Here is an 18,934-nt window from a genome sequence, read left to right as displayed (position 1 = left end):
AGGGTGGGGTATTTTCTTCAGTCTGGGAATGTTGTTTTTTGTTGGGTTGTAACAAGAAGGACTTGGTTGCAGTCCCACTGGTGCATTATTGAATATGAACACAATGCCCATTGATTTATATTTAATGAATTTAGATTAATATTCCATCCATCTATTATCCAACCCGCTGAATCTGAACACAGGGTCACGGGGGTCTGCTGGAGCCAATCCCAGCCAACACAGGGCACAAGGCAGGAACCAATCCCGGGCAGGGTGCCAACCCACTGCAGGACACACACAAACACACCCACACACCAAGCACACATTACGGCCAATTTAGAATCGCCAATCCACCTAACCTGCATGTCTTTGGACTGTGGGAGGAAACCGGAGCGCCCGGAGGAAACCCACGCAGACACGGGGGGAACATGCAAACTCCACGCAGGGAGGACCCGGGAAGCGAACCCAGGTCCTCAGGTCTCCCAACTGCGAGGCAGCAGCGCTACCCACTGCGCCACCGTGCCACCCTAGATTAATATTTTAGTTGGTTATTTATATTGTTTGGTGGATAGTTTAGCAATACTTATTTTTAATTTATAATTTAGTTACTGTTTTCCACCAAACACCCATTATTACTTCTCAATTGTCAAATACTTTGCAGATGGATTTCTACACTGGGAACGATCTGGATCTGGTGAAAAAATCAACTCTGTTCAGGTGGAGATGACATCTTATGTGCTGCTGTCACTGTTCTCTGGACCGCCTCTCCCAGAATTTGACCTCACTTACGCTTCTAGCATTGTGCAATGGCTTGTTCGTCAGCAGAATTCATATGGAGGATTCTCATCCACACAGGTATTTTTGTTAAAAGATGGTCTATATTAGATTAAATTATTCTTATTATTGTTATTATTATTGAACACAGTACAGTACAATTGACAATGAAATACAGGTTTTCAAATAACCAGAAGTGCAAATAGAAGTTAGAAGAATAAATATAAATAAATACAGCAGCGGAACTTAGGCTCCTGTACTTCCTGGAGTGCAAGGGGTCCCCTATGTTTCTACATGACCTCCAAAAGGCACACAATGGCAGGAAACAAGGTACCAATGATATGCTGGGCAGTTTTCTCCACCTGTTGAGGAGAGTTCTGGCCTGAAAGCATGCAGTTACAAATTTGAACACCTAAGGACTTTGAGCTGGAGGCATGCTCATCCTCAATCCTGTCAATGAGCACCTTGGTCTTTATGTTATTCAAGCCTGGATATTGTTGGAACCTCTTTTCTATACTCTGACTTACCATTGTTGCTAATGAGGCCTACTATTGTAGAGAATTCCTAGAACCAGAACTAAGAGGGACATGCTCCTCACATGGCCGCAGACTGCGTGAAAAGGCGGCTATAAAGCAGCACCATGGGCAGTATGGGTAGGGGCGCAGACACAGCACTTAGAGAGCACTTCAATACTGTAGCAATTCTCTTGATATTATAGCCAATTGGCCTACAGCAGCCACGCATCTGGGCCAATAGCCTTTAGTAGATGGGAGGAGTGATTATTTTCAGATCACCTACTACAACTTAGTTCTTTTTTTATGCTTATGTACTGTAACTACAGTTTTCCAAAAAGACAAAATGCAAGCAATAATAAAACCTTAAAGAAAAAATCAGAAATTACGTCACTACCTTTGAAAGAGCTAAACAAGTAATGAATCACTTGAACATGCACACAAGAGCAGATTATTAAACAAGGCATGTTTCACTGAGAAAACGTTCAAACTTTAATTTAATTATTACTTATGTTTATTTTCAAAGAAACAAGGCATTAAGTTCTAGGAGTCAAAAGTAGAAGAAAGGGAACAATCTAAATGATTCAAATCAGTGTCCATACAGCCAGCTGCACTTTTGTATAACTTCTTCCTTGATGGGGAACATTGTAGGTGGTGTTATGCTTTCATTTTCTTACAGCATGATGGATCAGTGCTCCTTCAGAACTACCTACACCCTGTAGGAAACGAGGAGAGATTTAATTTGGTTAATTAATTAGTGTTTTGGTTTTGGTAATGCTCATAACAAGATGCAGACAGACTAGACAGATAAACATATACCATAGAGAGGTTGGCTGTTTGCTGCTTATTTAGAGTTATAGTTATCTTGGCACAGATAAATAGGTCTACAGTACCAAGTCTTTAATGATGATATCCAATTTTGTGTGTAGCTGTTGCTGCTCCAGGTTCAAGTAGAAGATTCTTCTTGCATTGGCGTGTATGCTTCCCTCAGTTAGGCCCTTTTCTGTGTCATCTGCAACTTCAGAGATAAAAGCATTACTGTTTCTGGCACAAGTTTAGATGCTGATGTTCCATTCTTGAAGTAATGCCTGCTTCTCAGACTTTGCGGACTGCTGCCACACATCTTTAGCTTCTCAGACTGAATCTCAGCTTTCAGGTCCAGAAGTGAAGAGATTGTTGATTTTCAGCTCCCCAGAAAGGGAGAGGCTCATCAGCATATTAGTTTCATAGAGCTGATTTCAGAGGATGATGTAAGAGCAAATTGCTCACCTGTTAGTTTCCTCAGAGTGTCATCAGAATTACCCAGAGAATCCCTAGAGAGAGTCTCTGAGACAATATTCTGATGGAATGAGTGCAACTGGTTTATAAGGGAAGGTGGAACCTCTCATTATTGGTTAAACTAATTTCCAGTTTCAAAATCAGGGCTTTCTCATAGGCAAGTTATTGTGTCGATCATAGTTGTCATTTCTTGAATTATATGTCTTTCTTCTTGCTTGAGTTTTTTTTTTCTTTTCAGTTAAAACAGGAAGATTGCAAAGTTGAGTTTAGGGAGGAGGTAAGACAGGCACTGGGTTGCAGTGAAGAGTTGCCAGACAGCTGGGCAACTACAGAAGAAGTAGTAAGGATGACAGCTAAAAGAGTGCTTGGTGTGACATTTGGACAGAGGAAGGAGGAAAAGAAAACCTAGTGGTGGAATGGGGAAGTACTGGAGAGTATACAGATAAAGAGTATAGCGAAGAAATAGTGGGATAGTCAGAGAGATGCAGAAAGTAGACAAGAGTATGAGCAGATAAGGCAGAAGGCGACGAGAGTGGTGGGGAAGGCTAAAGAAAAGGCGTATGAGTTGTATGAGAGGTTGGACACTAAGGAGGGAGAAAAGGACCTGTACTGATTAGCTAGGCAGAGGGACCGAGCTAGGAAAAATGTGCAGCAGGTTAAGGTCATAATGGATAAAGATGGAAACATACTCACAAGCGAGGAGGGTGAAGAGAAGAGGTAGGATAACGTGGAGATAGTGAATCAGGAAATGCAACGGATTAGCAAGGAGGAAGTAAGGATAGCTATGAAGAGGATGAAAAATGTCATATTCCTTCTGTGTATTAAGTTAAATACTGGTGATACTTCAGCAAGTACATTACCATTCATCTTGCATTGATGACTATTTTCAATAGTTTTAGCATTTCCTATAACTATAAATGAATATCAGGGCCAGAGTTTTGATCAAAAATTAATAGTCTTCACTTTGTGCACATTGTATTTACAAAATGTATTTTAATTTCAGAATTTGATTTTCCATAAATTTGCATGCCTTTCTGAAAATATGTTTTATCATTATTGGTTATTGAGTGTAGATTGATGAGAAAAAAATATGAAATGTGTACATTCAATAATGTGTGCACAATGTGAGGGGTTCTGCATATTTTCTGAATCCACTGTATGTATGCCTTCCACTTTGTCAACTACGCAGAAGAAGTCAATATATGCTGTAAACAAACAATGCTCACTTTTAACGCCAACCTGTTTTCAGATAAAATCAACAGATTCTTTAATATTCAGACCTGCTTTTTTAAGAGAAACAGATGAGTTGGGTCACTAATTTAAAGTTATTTTTGGCTGTATGAATAGAGCAAGTCTTAAAATGATATGCTTTTCAGAGCTCTTATTGAACTTGACCATCCATTCCAAGAGTATGGCCAAAATCCACATTCTTATTGATTTTTTCTTCTGCAGGACACAGTTGTAGCGCTGCAGGCTCTGGCTCTTTATGCTGCTCAAACTTATAAACGTGATGGTTCCAGCACACTAACCATTAGCTCTGCACAAGGATTTCAGGCACAGTTCCAACTGGACCAAAGCAATCGACTGCTCTATCAAGAGAGGACTCTGCCGGAAATTCCTGGGACATACAGCATCCAGGCAAAGGGTGATGTATGTTCCTTTGTGCAGGTCAGTGTCTTTAATCTCTTACACATCAAGTGGTTTTCTTTTGTTATTTTTGCAAAGTGAACTTTTGCACTTTCTGAAAGAGAAACCCAAATTAAAACCTAAAATGTAAGTATAGTGTATAAGCTATAGTTTTATTTTTTTAAACAATAATTTTCATAGGTATCAATGTTTTATTATTATTCATTTAATACATTTATTTATTTAAAAACGTATTTTGCTTTCTGAAAACCTTTAACATCGTGCAAACGCTGAAACATAATCTTAATACATAATTCGCCTGCCTCCTCACTCACTCACTCACGTCCATCCGAAGCCGAATGCGCAGTCGCCTTCTGCGCAGCTGCCCGAAAAACCTTACGAGACCGACATCCAACCCCAACATCGCGGCAGGCGGCGGATTTATGGCCGCAAAAATTCAAAGAGAAAGGCGACTTCGATTAAAGCTCTAGAGACCTGAAAGACGATTTCGACTACAGCTCGAGGCCTAATTACGCATTCTGATTCAATTACACATTCATTCAATACACCTATATCATACTTATTACTATTCCATATTGTACTGGTACATTCATCATTCAATATTATACTTTAGGCCTGGAAAATTCATCAACTATCAGTACAAGCCTGTACAGTAATGAGTAAAGTGGACTACAATCATTACAAAACAACTTCTTTGTTACTTATCATTTGTTCTTCATACACTGCTGAAACAAACTCGTGCCCGTTTCATCTTGCATTGTCGAAACGGGCTCTTTGTCTAGTATATAATATTGATGTATAAATTTTGACTAAGCTCATTTGTTAGAATATTGCCCTTAATAAAATGTTAAGAGAGCCCATTCACACCTTAGTATTTTTCTAGCATTTTAGCATTTGACCTAAACCACTCAAAAAGTTACTTGCCATTGTTTTCAAAGACATTATTCACACCTAGCAGCGAGTGGATTAGGAAACTCTTGCATACAGCAGTTTTCAAGCACTTTCAGCCAGTACGCTTACTTGATTGAAATCAACAGCAACACTCTTAAAATGCTGCAAAAAAGAGTATTTTGGAAGTATTTTTATAGGACATCAATGCTATATCCTAGATGAAGCAGCTCATTAGAAAAAAAAATGCTGGTGTCGTTGTGCAGTCATGGTCTTCTAGTGACAGCTATTGAGGGACAGATTAAGGTACATAACCTGCAAAAATGTAACAAGAATTCAACACAAGTTATAAGTATACTGTGATCAGGTGTCACAATAACAGTCTCGAAAACAATGCATTTTTGGGACACCAACCAATGCACCCCCTTTATTCATTGCCAGATGAATTGAAATGAACAAAAAAAGGAAAGAAAAATGCGTGGTTTAGCTCCAATCCTCGATCTGGGTTTTCTCATGAAATAAAGTTTTTTTTTAATGGAAATGGTGCTCCATCCTGCATCTTGCTTTAGCCTGTATTGGGACTCTCTTCTCTTGGGAGGCCCGACTTTTATGGCGGCCGGACCGGAATGGGCGGGGCTAGATGCCCTCATTGGGTTGCTTCTTGGCACTGTGAGGGAAGAAGACAGAGCGGACAAAGTTAGCGGCAGAAGACATTCTTGAAACACAATAATCAACTCACAACATGGCAACACCTCACAGCCTACAAAATGGAAATGATGTCAATCATATTTTCCCTGGATAACAAGGCTCATTTGAACAATTTCAGTCTTCTTGAAAGTTTCTTTTTTTCAAATGAAGGGATACCAGAATTTTCTATAGTAATAACTGTCCAACTAGACAGAATAAGTAAAATACTAACACAAGGTGTTTTTTGTTCAGAATTAGACGTCATTCTCATTAGCCATGCCATGGCACTGTGCTTCTCCTTAAGCAATCATAAAGGGTTTTGGTTGTCCACCTGTGTTTTCAATATCTTACACATACTTTCTTTAAAGATTACAATATGCAAGCTTTTGAGGCAACTCAGGCCCCTTCTTCAGGCACAACACCCTAGTACTACAGACATACTTTCTTTGCAATCCAACCATTTTATAAACATTTTTTTAATTCTATGACAAAACAATTTTTCTCTGTACAATTGTTTTTTTTAATTTTTCAGCTGGCACTTGAGTACAATGTTCCACCACCTCCAGACTTTTCAATTTTCAACATCACAGCTAAAGCTGAAGGACAATGCAACAGTAGTGAGAAAAATATGTTACACCTCAAAATTGTTGTTGGGTAAGTTAGATCTTTATTGATCCAGTTATGTTTTTGTCTATCAATTAATCAAACAAGAGTCACTTTGGAATGACACTAAGCAGGGTTAAGCAGAGGTTTCCAAGTATGTTCACATGGACTGTGGACCTTCAGCATGACCCTAGAATTTCCTTCTGGTACACCATGTTGGACGATCTCCGCTAGCATGTCTACCATATTCCCAAACCTCATTATCTGGTTATTTTCTGCAACATTTCATGGACATTAACCCCTGAAGAGAAACATTATTTTTACTTCTTGTATATATAATCTTATCTTTTTAGTCAGTACTCTCAGCTGGAAAACATATGTGGAGTTAGAGGCACAAATAGATTAGCATATCAAGAGACTTTGACTAAAAACTTTGTTGCTGCTCTGCCTTCATGATCATGACACAGTGAATGTAACAATAAACCTACTGCTACAGTTCACTGATCAGTTTACACTCCACTGTGGACTCACTGAACTAACACGATCCTGCCATTGTCAAAATGTTGCTTTAGGGGCATCTATTCCTTTCTCACATGGAGAGAGTGGGGAGAAGTCTGGCATTGCATTTGAAAGAGTTGACTACAGTATTAAGATAAGACTAGAAGAACAACATTACACACAGACAGTTAATATTATACCCTCAGCTTTTCAGCCACTGTAAAAGACCGCACTCTGTTCCAGTGTGGTGCTGAAGTGTCACCCACTGCACTTGGGTCCCAGTCCAGGTGGTTCATCATGTGTTGGGTGCAGAAATGCTCTATCAGCGCATGCTCCCAACCTTTTCAGACTGCATACTATTCATAGCTCTGCTGGACCTGCAAATGCTATATAATAAAATCACAAAGTGTAGAGAAATGGCATACTACTTTATGCTATTAAGCATATTTAATTAGCTCTATTTTACATCAAGGAGATATTTACATTTTTAACTTTGCAGGCACAGGGACCAATTAAAGGTCCTGTGGTATAGTTGGTCCATGGCTCAGTCAGAGGTGGCTAATTTTAAATAGTTGTACCTCAAGAAGGTGCAGGCGTCAATTGGGTGGGGGTGTGCGTGAGTATATTTCATGTGGAGGCGGGCAGATCAGTCAGCCACCTCAGTGATGCCACGGAGGAAACGATTTCTCGCACCTGCACTCAGTTAAGCAGCCTGAATAAGAGAAGCCTGCATGGACGGGGCAGGGGATGGCAAGATGAGAAATGAACAGGAAAGAAATTTAAAAAGTCCTGGAGTTTAAAGGATATATAGAGAAGAGCTCGAGCGAAAGTTAGCCAGTGCAAAATGGGAGGAAGCAGGAGGATGGGAGTAAAACCCCGGGGGAAGGAGTGTGTGGGTGGTGCTCAAGAGGGGGCTGAAGGTTGATTCTGTTGAGCAGCCAGGGAGTAGGAGCAACCGCAATACTCCAGGGGACTCCACAGCAAGGCCAGGAATGGCAGCAGGAGTCAGAGGAAGTGAAGGCTTGGTGGCATCTCGTTGATCACAAGGGGACTGATGGAGGGGACACAGGCTGGACCATAAGGTTGTCAGCACCTGTTGGTTGACGTCTCTCCATGCTGCAAGATCTGAACAGGAAAAGCCAGAGACACGTAGGTTTTAAAAGAGGCACCAGGATTCATGATTGTTAACAGACACCATCCTGCTATGGAGTTTTAGCTTTGTTTTATAGATATTTATTTATTGGATTTTAATCTCCACATTCACTGTTATTTTATTGGCTTGATTATTGAAAGAAGAATTTCACTGCACTGTTGCAGACTAGATTGATGATTGTTTTAAATAAAGGCACTGTTTACTTTTCCCACCTACCCCTTGCTGCTTATTTTGTAGAGGGGCCACAGAGTTTTGTTGTTTATAGTGTTTGCACCCAGTCGCGTCTCGTCACAGCACCCCGTCTAAACTAATATGTGTTTGTTTAAATGTTGTCCCCGTAATGAGAAACGAGGAAGGATGTTGTGGGGAGGCAGTGACCCCTGGACACATCAGTACTGGTGTTTTTCCAGTTACATCCAGCTCATCATTATTTAAACGGTCAGGAGGGAGAGAAGAAGGAGGAAAGAGAGAGATGGAGATTTCAAAAACAACAACAACTGATCATCATTTTTCTGCCATTGTTTACATCGTGCCTTGTTCCAGTTTGTTTCTCGTGCAGCTGGAATCGCGACAACACAGTCATCGGCAGAAATCCCAGGGTTGGACATTATTATCCACCATTCGCTGAGGAAGCACGGTGAGATTGTTCTGTTTTATTCTGGAGAATTAAACTCAACCATTTCGATCCACCATCAGTATTCTGGACAGTTATTTACCTGGACTCAATTTCACATTCATTGACATTTCAGTAATCATCCGTTGTTATTATTTGTATTGTGTGTTTGTTATACATGTGCAGGAACGAGGGAGGTTTTGTTATTGTATATGTGGTATTTTGCACTTTGCTGGTTTGGTGGAGAAATATATATATATATATAGATATATTTTACGTCTGAGATTTGTATTATTGTATTTGTCATTGTGTTTTATTTAATATACAGGTATTTCTGCATTCACTTTACATATCTGCTTTGGTTTGCTAGTATTTAAACCGTCGATTGGGGAGGGGGGGTATTATTTGTCAGAGGTATGGCTTGGTATAAGTAGGCTCTCCTCAATAATTCATCGAGGCCACAGCTCCTGGCCGTGTGGCTGCCGGCTGGGTAAGGGGTTGGCCGTTACAATTTGTCCTCATTCACCCTGCTCATCTCAGTTACAGTATCAACTGTGCTCAAGAGGCTTCCCGAAGGCCACAGGGGCATGTAGCTGACCTGCACCATCACAGGCCCTCTTACCCAAAACAGAGTTTACACTTTCCACAAGACATTTTGTAGTTTTACAGCTGTAAATATCCCTAAAACCAAAATCAATTTGGGAGAATATTAGCAATTTAAATGGGTTATCAGATAATTATCTTAAGATTTACTTAAGATCTAATTATTCTTTTATTCCCAGAGCTATAAGCTTTTTGAATTCTAGTAGTTGTAGGGATCCTACTGCATTCTGAACTATTGCTGGGTACTGTTAAAGGTAATTATTCTGATTTGCATAAATCATATAGGTGTGTGTACTGATTGTAATAATTATCATCTTTCGGCTTATTTTCGTGAACACTATGTTTTATTTTTTGTGTTTTCATACTGCAATCAAATTTACCTCTAGGATAATAAAGTCTATCAAACCTAATTTATGCAAAGACAACAGTTAAGTCCACACGTCCATGGTCAGGACAGAATCTGCATTGCTGTTGCTTAATATGAAGCACAGTCTCCCCTCAGGCATCCAAACATAAGGCTTTAATAGAAAGACCTAAGAATGTTAATCCTGTTTTGAAGTTTTAAAACTTACCTTCAATTTATTATATGTTTGATTACCTTACTGAGACTATCAGCATAAGACTGCAGTACAAAAAAAAAGAATTTTGTTGCCTTTGAGGCATAATGCCAATGACAGTAACGTAACTAATTAACTAGCTAAACCGTCAAGGTCATTGTCGTGTTTACTATAACAATCATTTTATTAAGCACTTACAAAAATAGAAAAAGTTTCAGTTTTTCTCAATCGTTTTGGTGCATTTCTTAAAACAATTTACGTTCGCAGAACAGTATGTGCATTTCTCAGAGCAATATGTGCAAACCGCAAAACACAGTGTATTACCTGCAAAAGCAAGTAACTTGCTCAAAATGCTTAGTCTATTCCCCTGGTAGGGTCACCCAAGGCAAACTGGTTCTAGGTGAGGGATGAGACAAAGAGCGGTTAAACAAACCTCCTATGATGGAAAACAATTTTGGACGGCGTTTTCCCTCGCCCAGACGCGGGTCACCAGGGCCCCACTCTGGAGCCAGGCCTGGAGGTGCGGCTCGATGGCGAGCGCTTGGTGGTTGGGCCTGCACCCATGGGGCTCGGCCGGGCACAGCCCGAAGAGGCAACGTGGGTCCCCCTTCCCATGGGCTCACCACCTATGGGAGGGGCCAAGGAGGTCGGGTGCCGTGTGAGTTGGGTGGTGGCCGAAGGCGGGGACCTTGGCGGTCCGATCCTCGGCTACAGAAGCTGGCTGTTGGGATGTGGAATGTCACCTCTCTGAAGGGGAAGGAGCCTGAGCTAGTGCGCGAAGTTGAGAGGTTCCGGCTAGATATAGTCGGACTCACCCAGACGCACAGCTTGGACTCTGGAACCAATCTCCTTGAGAGGGGCTGGACTCTGTACCACTCTGGAGTTGCCCCCGGTGAGAGGTGCCGAGCGGGTGTGGGTATACTTATTGCCCCCCGACTTGGAGCCTGTACATTGGGGTTCACCCCGGTGGACGAGAGGGTAGCCTCCCTTCGCCTTCGGGTGGGGGGACGGGTCCTAACTGTTGTTTGTGCGTATGCACCGAACAGCAGTTCGGAGTACCCACCCTTTTTGGAGTCCCTGGAGGGGGTGCTAGAGGGCATACCTTCTGGGGACTCCCTCGTTCTGCTGGGAGACTTCAATGCTCACGTGGGCAATGACAGTGAGACCTGGAAGGGCGTGATTGGGAGGAATGGCCCCCCCGATCTGAACCCAAGCGGTGTTCTGTTATTGGACTTCTGTGCTCGTCACGGATTGTCCATAACGAACACCATGTTCAAGCATAGGGGTGTTCATATGTGCACTTGGCACCAGGACACCCTAGGCCTCAGTTCGATGATCGACTTTGTGGTCGTGTCGTCGGACTTGCGGCCACATGTCTTGGACACTCAGGTGAAGAGAGGGGCGGAGCTGTCAACTGATCACCACCTGGTGGTGAGTTGGCTTCGATGGTGGGGGAGGATGCCGGTCAGGCGTGGTAGGCCCAAACGTGTTGTGAGGGTCTGCTGGGAATGTCTGGCAGAGCCCCCTGTCAGAAGTAGCTTCAACTCCCTCTGGCAGAACTTCGACCACATCCCGAGGGAGGTGGGGGACATTGAGTCCGAATGGGCCATGTTCCGTGCCTCTATTGTTGAGGCAGCTGACCGGAGCTGTGGCCGTAAGGTGGTCGGTGCCTGTCGTGGCGGCAATCCCTGAACCCGTTGGTGGACACCGGCGGTGAAGGATGCTGTCAAGCTGAAGAAGGAGTCCTACAGGACCCTTTTGTCCTGTGGGACTCTGGAGGCAGCTGATAGGTACCGGCAGGCCAAGCGGAATGCGGCTTTGGTGGTTGCTGAGGCAAAAACTCGGGCGTGGGAGGAGTTTGAGGAGGCCATGGAGAACGACTTTCGGACGGCTTTGAGGAGATTCTGGTCCACCATCTGGCGTTCTAAGGAAGGGGAAGCAGTGCAGTGTCAACACTGTATATGGTGGGGATGGTGCGCTGCTGACCTCGACTCGGGACGTTGTGGGTCGGTGGGGGGAGTACTTCGAAGACCTACTCAATCCCATTAACATGCCTTCCAATGAGGAAGCAGAGCCTGGGGACTCAGAGGTGGGCTCCCCCCATCTCTGGGACTGAGGTCACTGAGGTGGTCAAAAAACTCCTTGGTGGCAGGGCCCCAGGGGTGGATGAGATACGCCCGGAGTTCCTCAAGGCTCTGGATGTTGTAGGACTGTCTTGGTTGACACGCCTCTGCAACATCGCATGGACATCAGGGACAGTGCCTCTGGATTGGTAGACCGGGGTGGTGGTCCCCCTCTTTAAGAAAGGGGATCGGAGGTTGTGTTCCAACTACAGAGGGATCACACTTCTCAGCCTCCCTGGAAAAGTCTATTCAGGGGTCCTGGAGAGGAGGGTCCGTCGGATAGTCGAGCCTCGGATTCAGGAGGAACAGTGTGGTTTTCGTCCTGGTCGCGGAACAGTGGACCAGCTCTATACCCTTAGCAGGGTCCTGGAGGGTGCATGGGAGTTTGCCCAACCAGTCTACATGTGTTTTGTGGACTTGGAAAAGGCATTCGACCGTGTCCCTCGGGGAATCCTGTGGGGGTACTCCGAGAGTATGGGGTACCGGCCCCCTTGATAAGGGCTGTTCGGTCCCTGTACAACCGGTGCCAGAGCTTGGTCCGCATTGCCGGCAGTAAGTCGAACCCGTTTCCAGTGAGAGTTGGACTCCGCCAGGGCTGCCCTTTGTCACCGATTCTGTTCATAACTTTTATGGACAGAATTTCTAGGCGCAGCCAGGGCGTTGAGGGGGTCCGGTTTGGTGGGCTCAGGATTGGGTCACTGCTTTTTGCAGATGATGTTGTCCTGTTTGCTTCATCAGGCCGTGATCTTCAGCTCTCTCTGGATCGGTTCGCAGCCGAGTGTGAAGCGGCTGGGATGAGAATCAGCACCTCCAAATCCGAGACCATGGTCCTCAGCCGGAAAAGGGTGGAGTGCCCTCTCAGGGTTGGTAGCGAGATCCTGCCCCAAGTGGAGGAGTTCAAGTATCTCGGGGTCTTGTTCATGAGTGAGGGAAGAATGGAGCGTGAGATCGACAGGCGGATCGGTGCGGCATCCGCAGTAATGCGGGCGCTGCATCGGTCTGTCGTGGTAAAAAAGGAGCTGAGCCGCAAGGCGAAGCTCTCAATTTACCAGTCGATCTATGTTCCTACCCTCACCTATGGTCATGAACTATGGGTAGTGACCGAAAGAACAAGATCGCGAATACAAGCGGCTGAAATGAGTTTCCTCCGCAGGGTGTCTGGGCTTTCCCTTAAAGATAGGGTGAGAAGCTCAGTCATCCGGGAGGGGCTCAGAGTAGAGCCGCTGCTCCTCCGCATCAAGAGGAGTCAGATGAGGTGGCTCGGGCATCTGATCAGGATGCCTCCTGGACGCCTCCCTGGTGAGGTGTTCCGGGCACGTCCAACCGGGAGGAGGCCCCGGGGAAGACCCAGGACACGCTGGACCCAGGACACGCTGGAGGGACTATGTCTCCCGGCTGGCCTGGGAACGTCTTGGGATTCTCCCGGAAGAGCTAGAAGAAGTGGCCGGGGAGAGGGAAGTCTGGGCATCTCTGCTCAAGCTGCTGCCCCCGCGACCCGACCTCGGATAAGCGGGAGACAATGGATGGATGGATGGATATTCCCCAAAAACAAATATTTGTGTCAGTGAAACTGTCAGTGCCATCAGAATGACAAATCCTTGCACCATTGCCTATGAACAAGATGGTCAAAATACATGAACATGTTTTCGGTATAATTGTTTGATCTGTATTGAAAATTTTGACAAGGATTTTGGTAACACTGTCTGAAAATCTATAAGGTAACATATTTTCTGTGTGGTATAACAATTTCTATACTATTAAGTTTCAAATTACTGTGTTTACTGTTCAGGGATTGATTGCAAGAAACTGGATATACTGTAAGTAGGATTTTTAGAATATTGTTTGAAAATTCACAAGTGACTGTAACATTTTTTCAATGTCTTCAGTTTTGATACTACAGTAAAACATAGTAGAAGTAGTTTTGGTAAGTTACAAAGTTCAAACAGTACTTGAGGGAATTGAGTGCCAGAGACTGGATATGATACAGTATCTTTTATACTCTTCTTTACTGTATTGTACAGAAATTTGTTACAGTAATACAGTTATAAAGAAAAGAATGCCTTTCACAGCAACAAATTGCATAAAGGAAAAAGAGCAAAAAAACAGAGGAAACACTCCATAAAACGTAGTAGTGTGGGCATAGCTGTACGTTTTTTACACATCCTGACATTCTTGTCTGTCAGGCCACAGATTTTCATCCACATTACAGTGGATAGTCACTCTAGCAATACAGCGTGGAAAATACCTTCTTGAATGACAGATCCTTCCTCTGCAAGAGTCCACATTTATCTGTTCACATGCTGCATTCATGGCATCCGACAAGCTCAACTGGGTATGGGGCTAATGATCATAAACCTTCCACTTCCAAGTAGAAAAAAATTCCTCAATTGGATTAAGGAAGGGAGAGTAGGGTGGGAGAAATTCCATGATCATCCTGTCATGATTAGTAAACCACTCTCTGATGGTGTATGAGTGATGGAAACTCACATTATCCCAAATGATCACATATTTTAGGAGATCATTCTGGATTAGACCCCTCACATTTTCAGGTATAATATCCCTGTACAGGGTGTCTAAAAAGGTCAACAGATGTTGTGTGTTGTATGGGCCTATAAGGGGAATATGAGTAAGCACACCATTGTCAGAGATGGCTGCACACATGATGATATTCCCTCCCCGCTGCCCTGAAATATCAACATTAGCTCTGTGACCAATAAGATTCCTTGCACTCCTTCTACCTTTAGCCAGCTTGAAGCCTGCCTCATCAACATATATGAAATTATGAAGTGGTTCCCTTGAGTCCAGATCCATTATACGCTATACACCAACAGAACAAAAAACATAATTATAGTACCTACTGTACTGTAAAATGTTGTTTTGTTTACAGTATTTTGAACAACATATTTCATCAAATTGTACTATGCAGAAATATAACTAAAGTTGTGCTGTTTACTGTAGATTACAGTATGCAAATAAATATTTTACATGAACATATTGGTAACACAGCTCCTTTACTCTGTGATTGTTTCTTTCAAATGGGAACCGGTAGATTTGTTTCATGCCCATTTGGTGTCTTTTCAGCACTCATCAATTGTTGAGACACTTACAAATGGGATGTTCTCAAATGCATTGTTGTCTTCAGCCACAGTTCTCTGTATCTCCTGTAGTCGAATGGCATTATTTGAAACCACTATGGCACAAATGGCCTCCTCCTGTTAAATAGTAAAAAGATGCCTTCGACCACCCCTGTGAGTTAGTCTTGCAGTCCTATTTGGACAGTATTGTAAAATGGAGAAAATACATACAGTAAATATACTAGTGTACAATACAGCATCAACTACATAATGAAAATATAAAGAAAAGCAGGTTACTACAAACTTTGTACTTTGAAGCTTTACAGTATACATATTTTCACATTACAGTACCCACCCGTTCTACCAACGAAATGTTTGTATGATTGATGACACAGTAGTTCGCCCAATATTTGGCTGTAGCCTTCGACCAGCCTCAGACATTGTGAGACCATGATTGACAATGTGGTCCACAATGGTGGTCCTTATTTCATTAGGAACAACCCTGTGTACTTGGCCTCCTCTTCCTCTACCTCTATTTTGTCTCCTTACTCTTCCACCCTGCATCCTAACTCGCCTTCTTCCAGACTGTTGCGCCTGTTCATTAGCTTGTGGGTGAGTCCATTACCATGTAGGAAAATGTTTCAGTAATCTGTGTTATGCTTGGTATATTATTTGAGCGTTGGTTCAGCTAATGCCTCATGATTATAGGATGAGAGTCACCTGAGACCAATTACTCACTACTGATATAAATTTCAGATTTACCAAATACATAAATAAATATGCTAGACAGATTATGACAACTAGTTCATCATTTTTCTCAGAATGACTAAAGCAATGAAATAATGAGTAGATGTTTTGAGTGGAAGGATTAATTAACAGAGAACGAACATAACAGGTTTTGAGTGAGATGACAAAAGCAAATGAGAACGTAAAAAACAGTTACATGAATATACAAAGCATTTGCTATTTGTTCAAAACAATAGGAATTTGCTGTTATGATGTGCACAACTAATAAGCAGATATGGAGTTTGAACAAGTAGTTTTGAAAGTTTCTGTTCTGATCTCAGAAATGCATCAAAGCGACTGACTAAAACTATAATATCAATGGTTAAGTACTTTATAGATTGAGTCTTACTTTCTTCTCGTTTTGTTCAGATACAATGGAAATCGAGACAGGACTAACATGGTCATTGTAAATGTCAAACTACTTTCAGGGTATCATGTGGATATGGTATCCATTTCAATGGTAAGTGTGGTACAGCTTACTTCAGGCACCAAGACAGTTGCTTTGATACTTATTTGTGACTTTACTACATGCTTTAATGGGTTATGTTTGTAGTTCATGTTGAGTTGTGTTTCTAGAAATAACACCCATTGTATCATTTACAATAGTATCATTTTTTGGAAAACTTTCATTCTTTTTCACTTACTGTTTTTAACTGCAGCTTAGACGTAATCCACTTGTGAAACGTATCGACAAGGATAAAGGGTACATTGACATCTATCTTGAGGAGGTATGTATGGCCTATTACTTAAATAAAGATACTGTATTGATATTAAATAAAGATACTGTATTCAAATCTCAGACTAAAAGACTTGATTAGAAGTTGACTTTAAAGAAGTAGTGGCATTTTAGCCTATGACTTTATATATGCAATTTGTAGCAATTGTGAGGATGCTAAGTTTCACACTGCCTGTAGTCGGTGATTTGTTTATGTTATTGCGAGGACCCCAGGAACACCCCCAGCCTTGAACTGGTGGGCACACAATCACACAAAGCAACACTTATAAGGAGCCGCAATGAAAAAATAATAAAGTATATATTAAACAAATAAAGAAGGCAAAAAAAAACAATTATTTAAAAAAACAATGTGCACACAAACACCTTCCCCAGTTCCCTGGTGGTGATGAAACCAACCACATGCTAGGCAATAAATGATAAACAATCAACACTTATGACACAGTCCAAAATACATATTCAGTAGAACAGGTGCGAATGATGGTGAGAATAAATTGAGATGCCAGGTGTAAAGACTAAACTGCACGAACAAGCAAGCACATGACCAGCACATGAATCCAGAATGAATCTGTAATCTAAGAGTTCTTGTATTCCATAGGTGGAGTGAGAAGTGTAGAAACGGATAAATACAGATGATTGTGATTCCCCCGGAGGTTTCTTTAAAGATAATGCCTTAATTATCCTTTTCCTAGCAATCCTTGCCACTCTGACACTGCTCAATGGTGTAATACTACAGGGGCTGCTGGGAGTAGTAGACAATTTAAGTAATGCTGCTGCCACTCCAAACTACTGAAATACCTATTGTGCAGAAATTAGTAACAATTTCAGACACAGAACTGACATACACTGTCTTTAGAAATATAGTGGAATCATTTTATTTTTAAAGACATTGATACTGTATCAATATTTTCTATTAAATAGTGAATTTCAATAAATGAGAACCTATTTTGCCACCATTGATATTTATAAAGTTTTAAGTGAACACATATTTAACAAAGCAGAACCAACTTGATTTTAGTAAAAGAAATCCCAAAAAAGATTTTGTCTGTAAATGAATGAATGAACAAATTAATTAATGGATGGCTAACATTGTAAACATACAGTAAGTTAAACATTCATTTGTACTTATTTTTAAAAGGAAATATTTAAAACATGATTTCATATACAGTACATTAGGATCTTTTATTATTTTACAGCTGCCTGGGACTTTTTGTCTATTTATTTAAAATGAAGAATTATACCCAGTACTTAGTACTGCTGCCTCACAGCTCCACTGTTCAAGCCTGACCCAGGAATGTTTTTACATTCTCCTCTGGGTTTTCTACAAGTTCTCCAATTTTTAATACACAGTCAATAACTTTGGATATTTGGTTACCCTAAATAGGTCTATTCTGACTCCTATGGGCATAGATCTATATGTATATGTGAGTATGTTCTGTATTGGTCTGGGATCCTCGCAGTCCACAAGTGTGGCAAGATTTGCCTCCAAAGGCAACACAAAGACAAAAATTCCTTACTAAATTAGTATCACCCATATGATGCAATCTTCACCAGAATTCTTTGCAATTAACAAGAAAGTAACAATGCTTAGAGTATTAATTTTTTTTTGCAATGAAAATGAAAGAAAACATACACATCTACATCAATAGTTTTTGCTTTTCATTTGCTTTTTCAATATTCTATATGAGGAGAGTTTATTTTCCTTCTATTTAGTAAGCCCCCAACTGGCACAATCAGTACCAAATTCTTTCACTTCTTGCATTTTGAGGTTCCATCTCTGGCCGTATTCTGGATTTTTGACATTGTTGGGAGAACTCGACTGCAGACCTTGTGATACTGAGGAGATTTTTGCAGTGATAAACTCTCTCTGTTCACACTAGTATCAGTAATCATTCAATAAAAAGAAGTATATGCCAAGACCTATCAACAATCCAAGATGCTAATCCAAAAATTAAACCAAAAACCAAATTAAAAAGCTAGAGAACAACTCTAGAGAGAGACTGCTGGTACCGTGGGAAACATGTAGTGCCCCAGGAAGAATCATAGGTTTGAGCAGCCCTTTAATCAGACCCAAGATGCCAGCCATATTTGGCAGCATAACTGAGGAATCAACAGTAATTATAGGCCCCACAATTTAAGATCTTATAAGGGACCAATTAACAAGTAAAAGACACTTAAGGAAAAGAGATACACTCATTTTGTTAAAGATGGATAAATTTTTTAAAAGACCATTGGAATCGTCTACGTCTGGCTGTGGCAAGAATAAAAAGAAAAATAGATTGTACAGTGAAAAATATCTTATATATGATTTTACTGTTATTTCCAATAAACCCCAGTGTGTAGTTTTTCGAGAAATAATGTCAAAAGAAATTATGAAGCTGTCAAAGCTACTTTGACATTCAAATACCAAACATCCAGACAAAAAA

The 18,934-nt window shown here is 41.6% G+C and overlaps 2 protein-coding genes across 5 annotated transcripts in view; both read left to right on the top strand.

Moving 5' to 3' along the window:
* LOC114658184 (alpha-2-macroglobulin-like protein 1) overlaps positions 1 to 18,934 on the top strand; it is a 271,971-nt gene that overhangs the window by 239,709 nt on the left and 13,328 nt on the right. For 3 of the 4 annotated variants that reach the window (XM_051932107.1, XM_051932106.1, XM_028810276.2), the window contains 5 exons: positions 641 to 834; positions 3,996 to 4,211; positions 6,298 to 6,419; positions 16,145 to 16,235; positions 16,435 to 16,503. In XM_051932107.1, coding sequence (XP_051788067.1) covers positions 641 to 834; positions 3,996 to 4,211; positions 6,298 to 6,419; positions 16,145 to 16,235; positions 16,435 to 16,503 — 692 coding nt within the window. The remainder of the gene's footprint in view (positions 1 to 640; positions 835 to 3,995; positions 4,212 to 6,297; positions 6,420 to 16,144; positions 16,236 to 16,434; positions 16,504 to 18,934) is intronic. The other variant, XM_051932108.1, reaches the window with a different exon arrangement.
* LOC127529185 (craniofacial development protein 2-like) lies at positions 6,430 to 16,136 on the top strand. Its single transcript, XM_051932113.1, has 2 exons — positions 6,430 to 14,130; positions 14,176 to 16,136. The coding sequence occupies exon 1, from the start codon at positions 10,231 to 10,233 to the stop codon at positions 11,482 to 11,484; it is 1,254 nt and encodes a 417-aa protein (XP_051788073.1). The 5' UTR covers positions 6,430 to 10,230; the 3' UTR covers positions 11,485 to 14,130; positions 14,176 to 16,136.

Source organism: Erpetoichthys calabaricus, chromosome 9 (genome assembly GCF_900747795.2).
Source record: "Erpetoichthys calabaricus chromosome 9, fErpCal1.3, whole genome shotgun sequence".
Classification (NCBI taxonomy): Eukaryota; Metazoa; Chordata; class Cladistia; order Polypteriformes; family Polypteridae; genus Erpetoichthys; species Erpetoichthys calabaricus.
The sequence above is the reverse complement of the archived record's forward strand: the minus strand, read 5'-3'. Positions and strand labels throughout refer to the sequence as shown.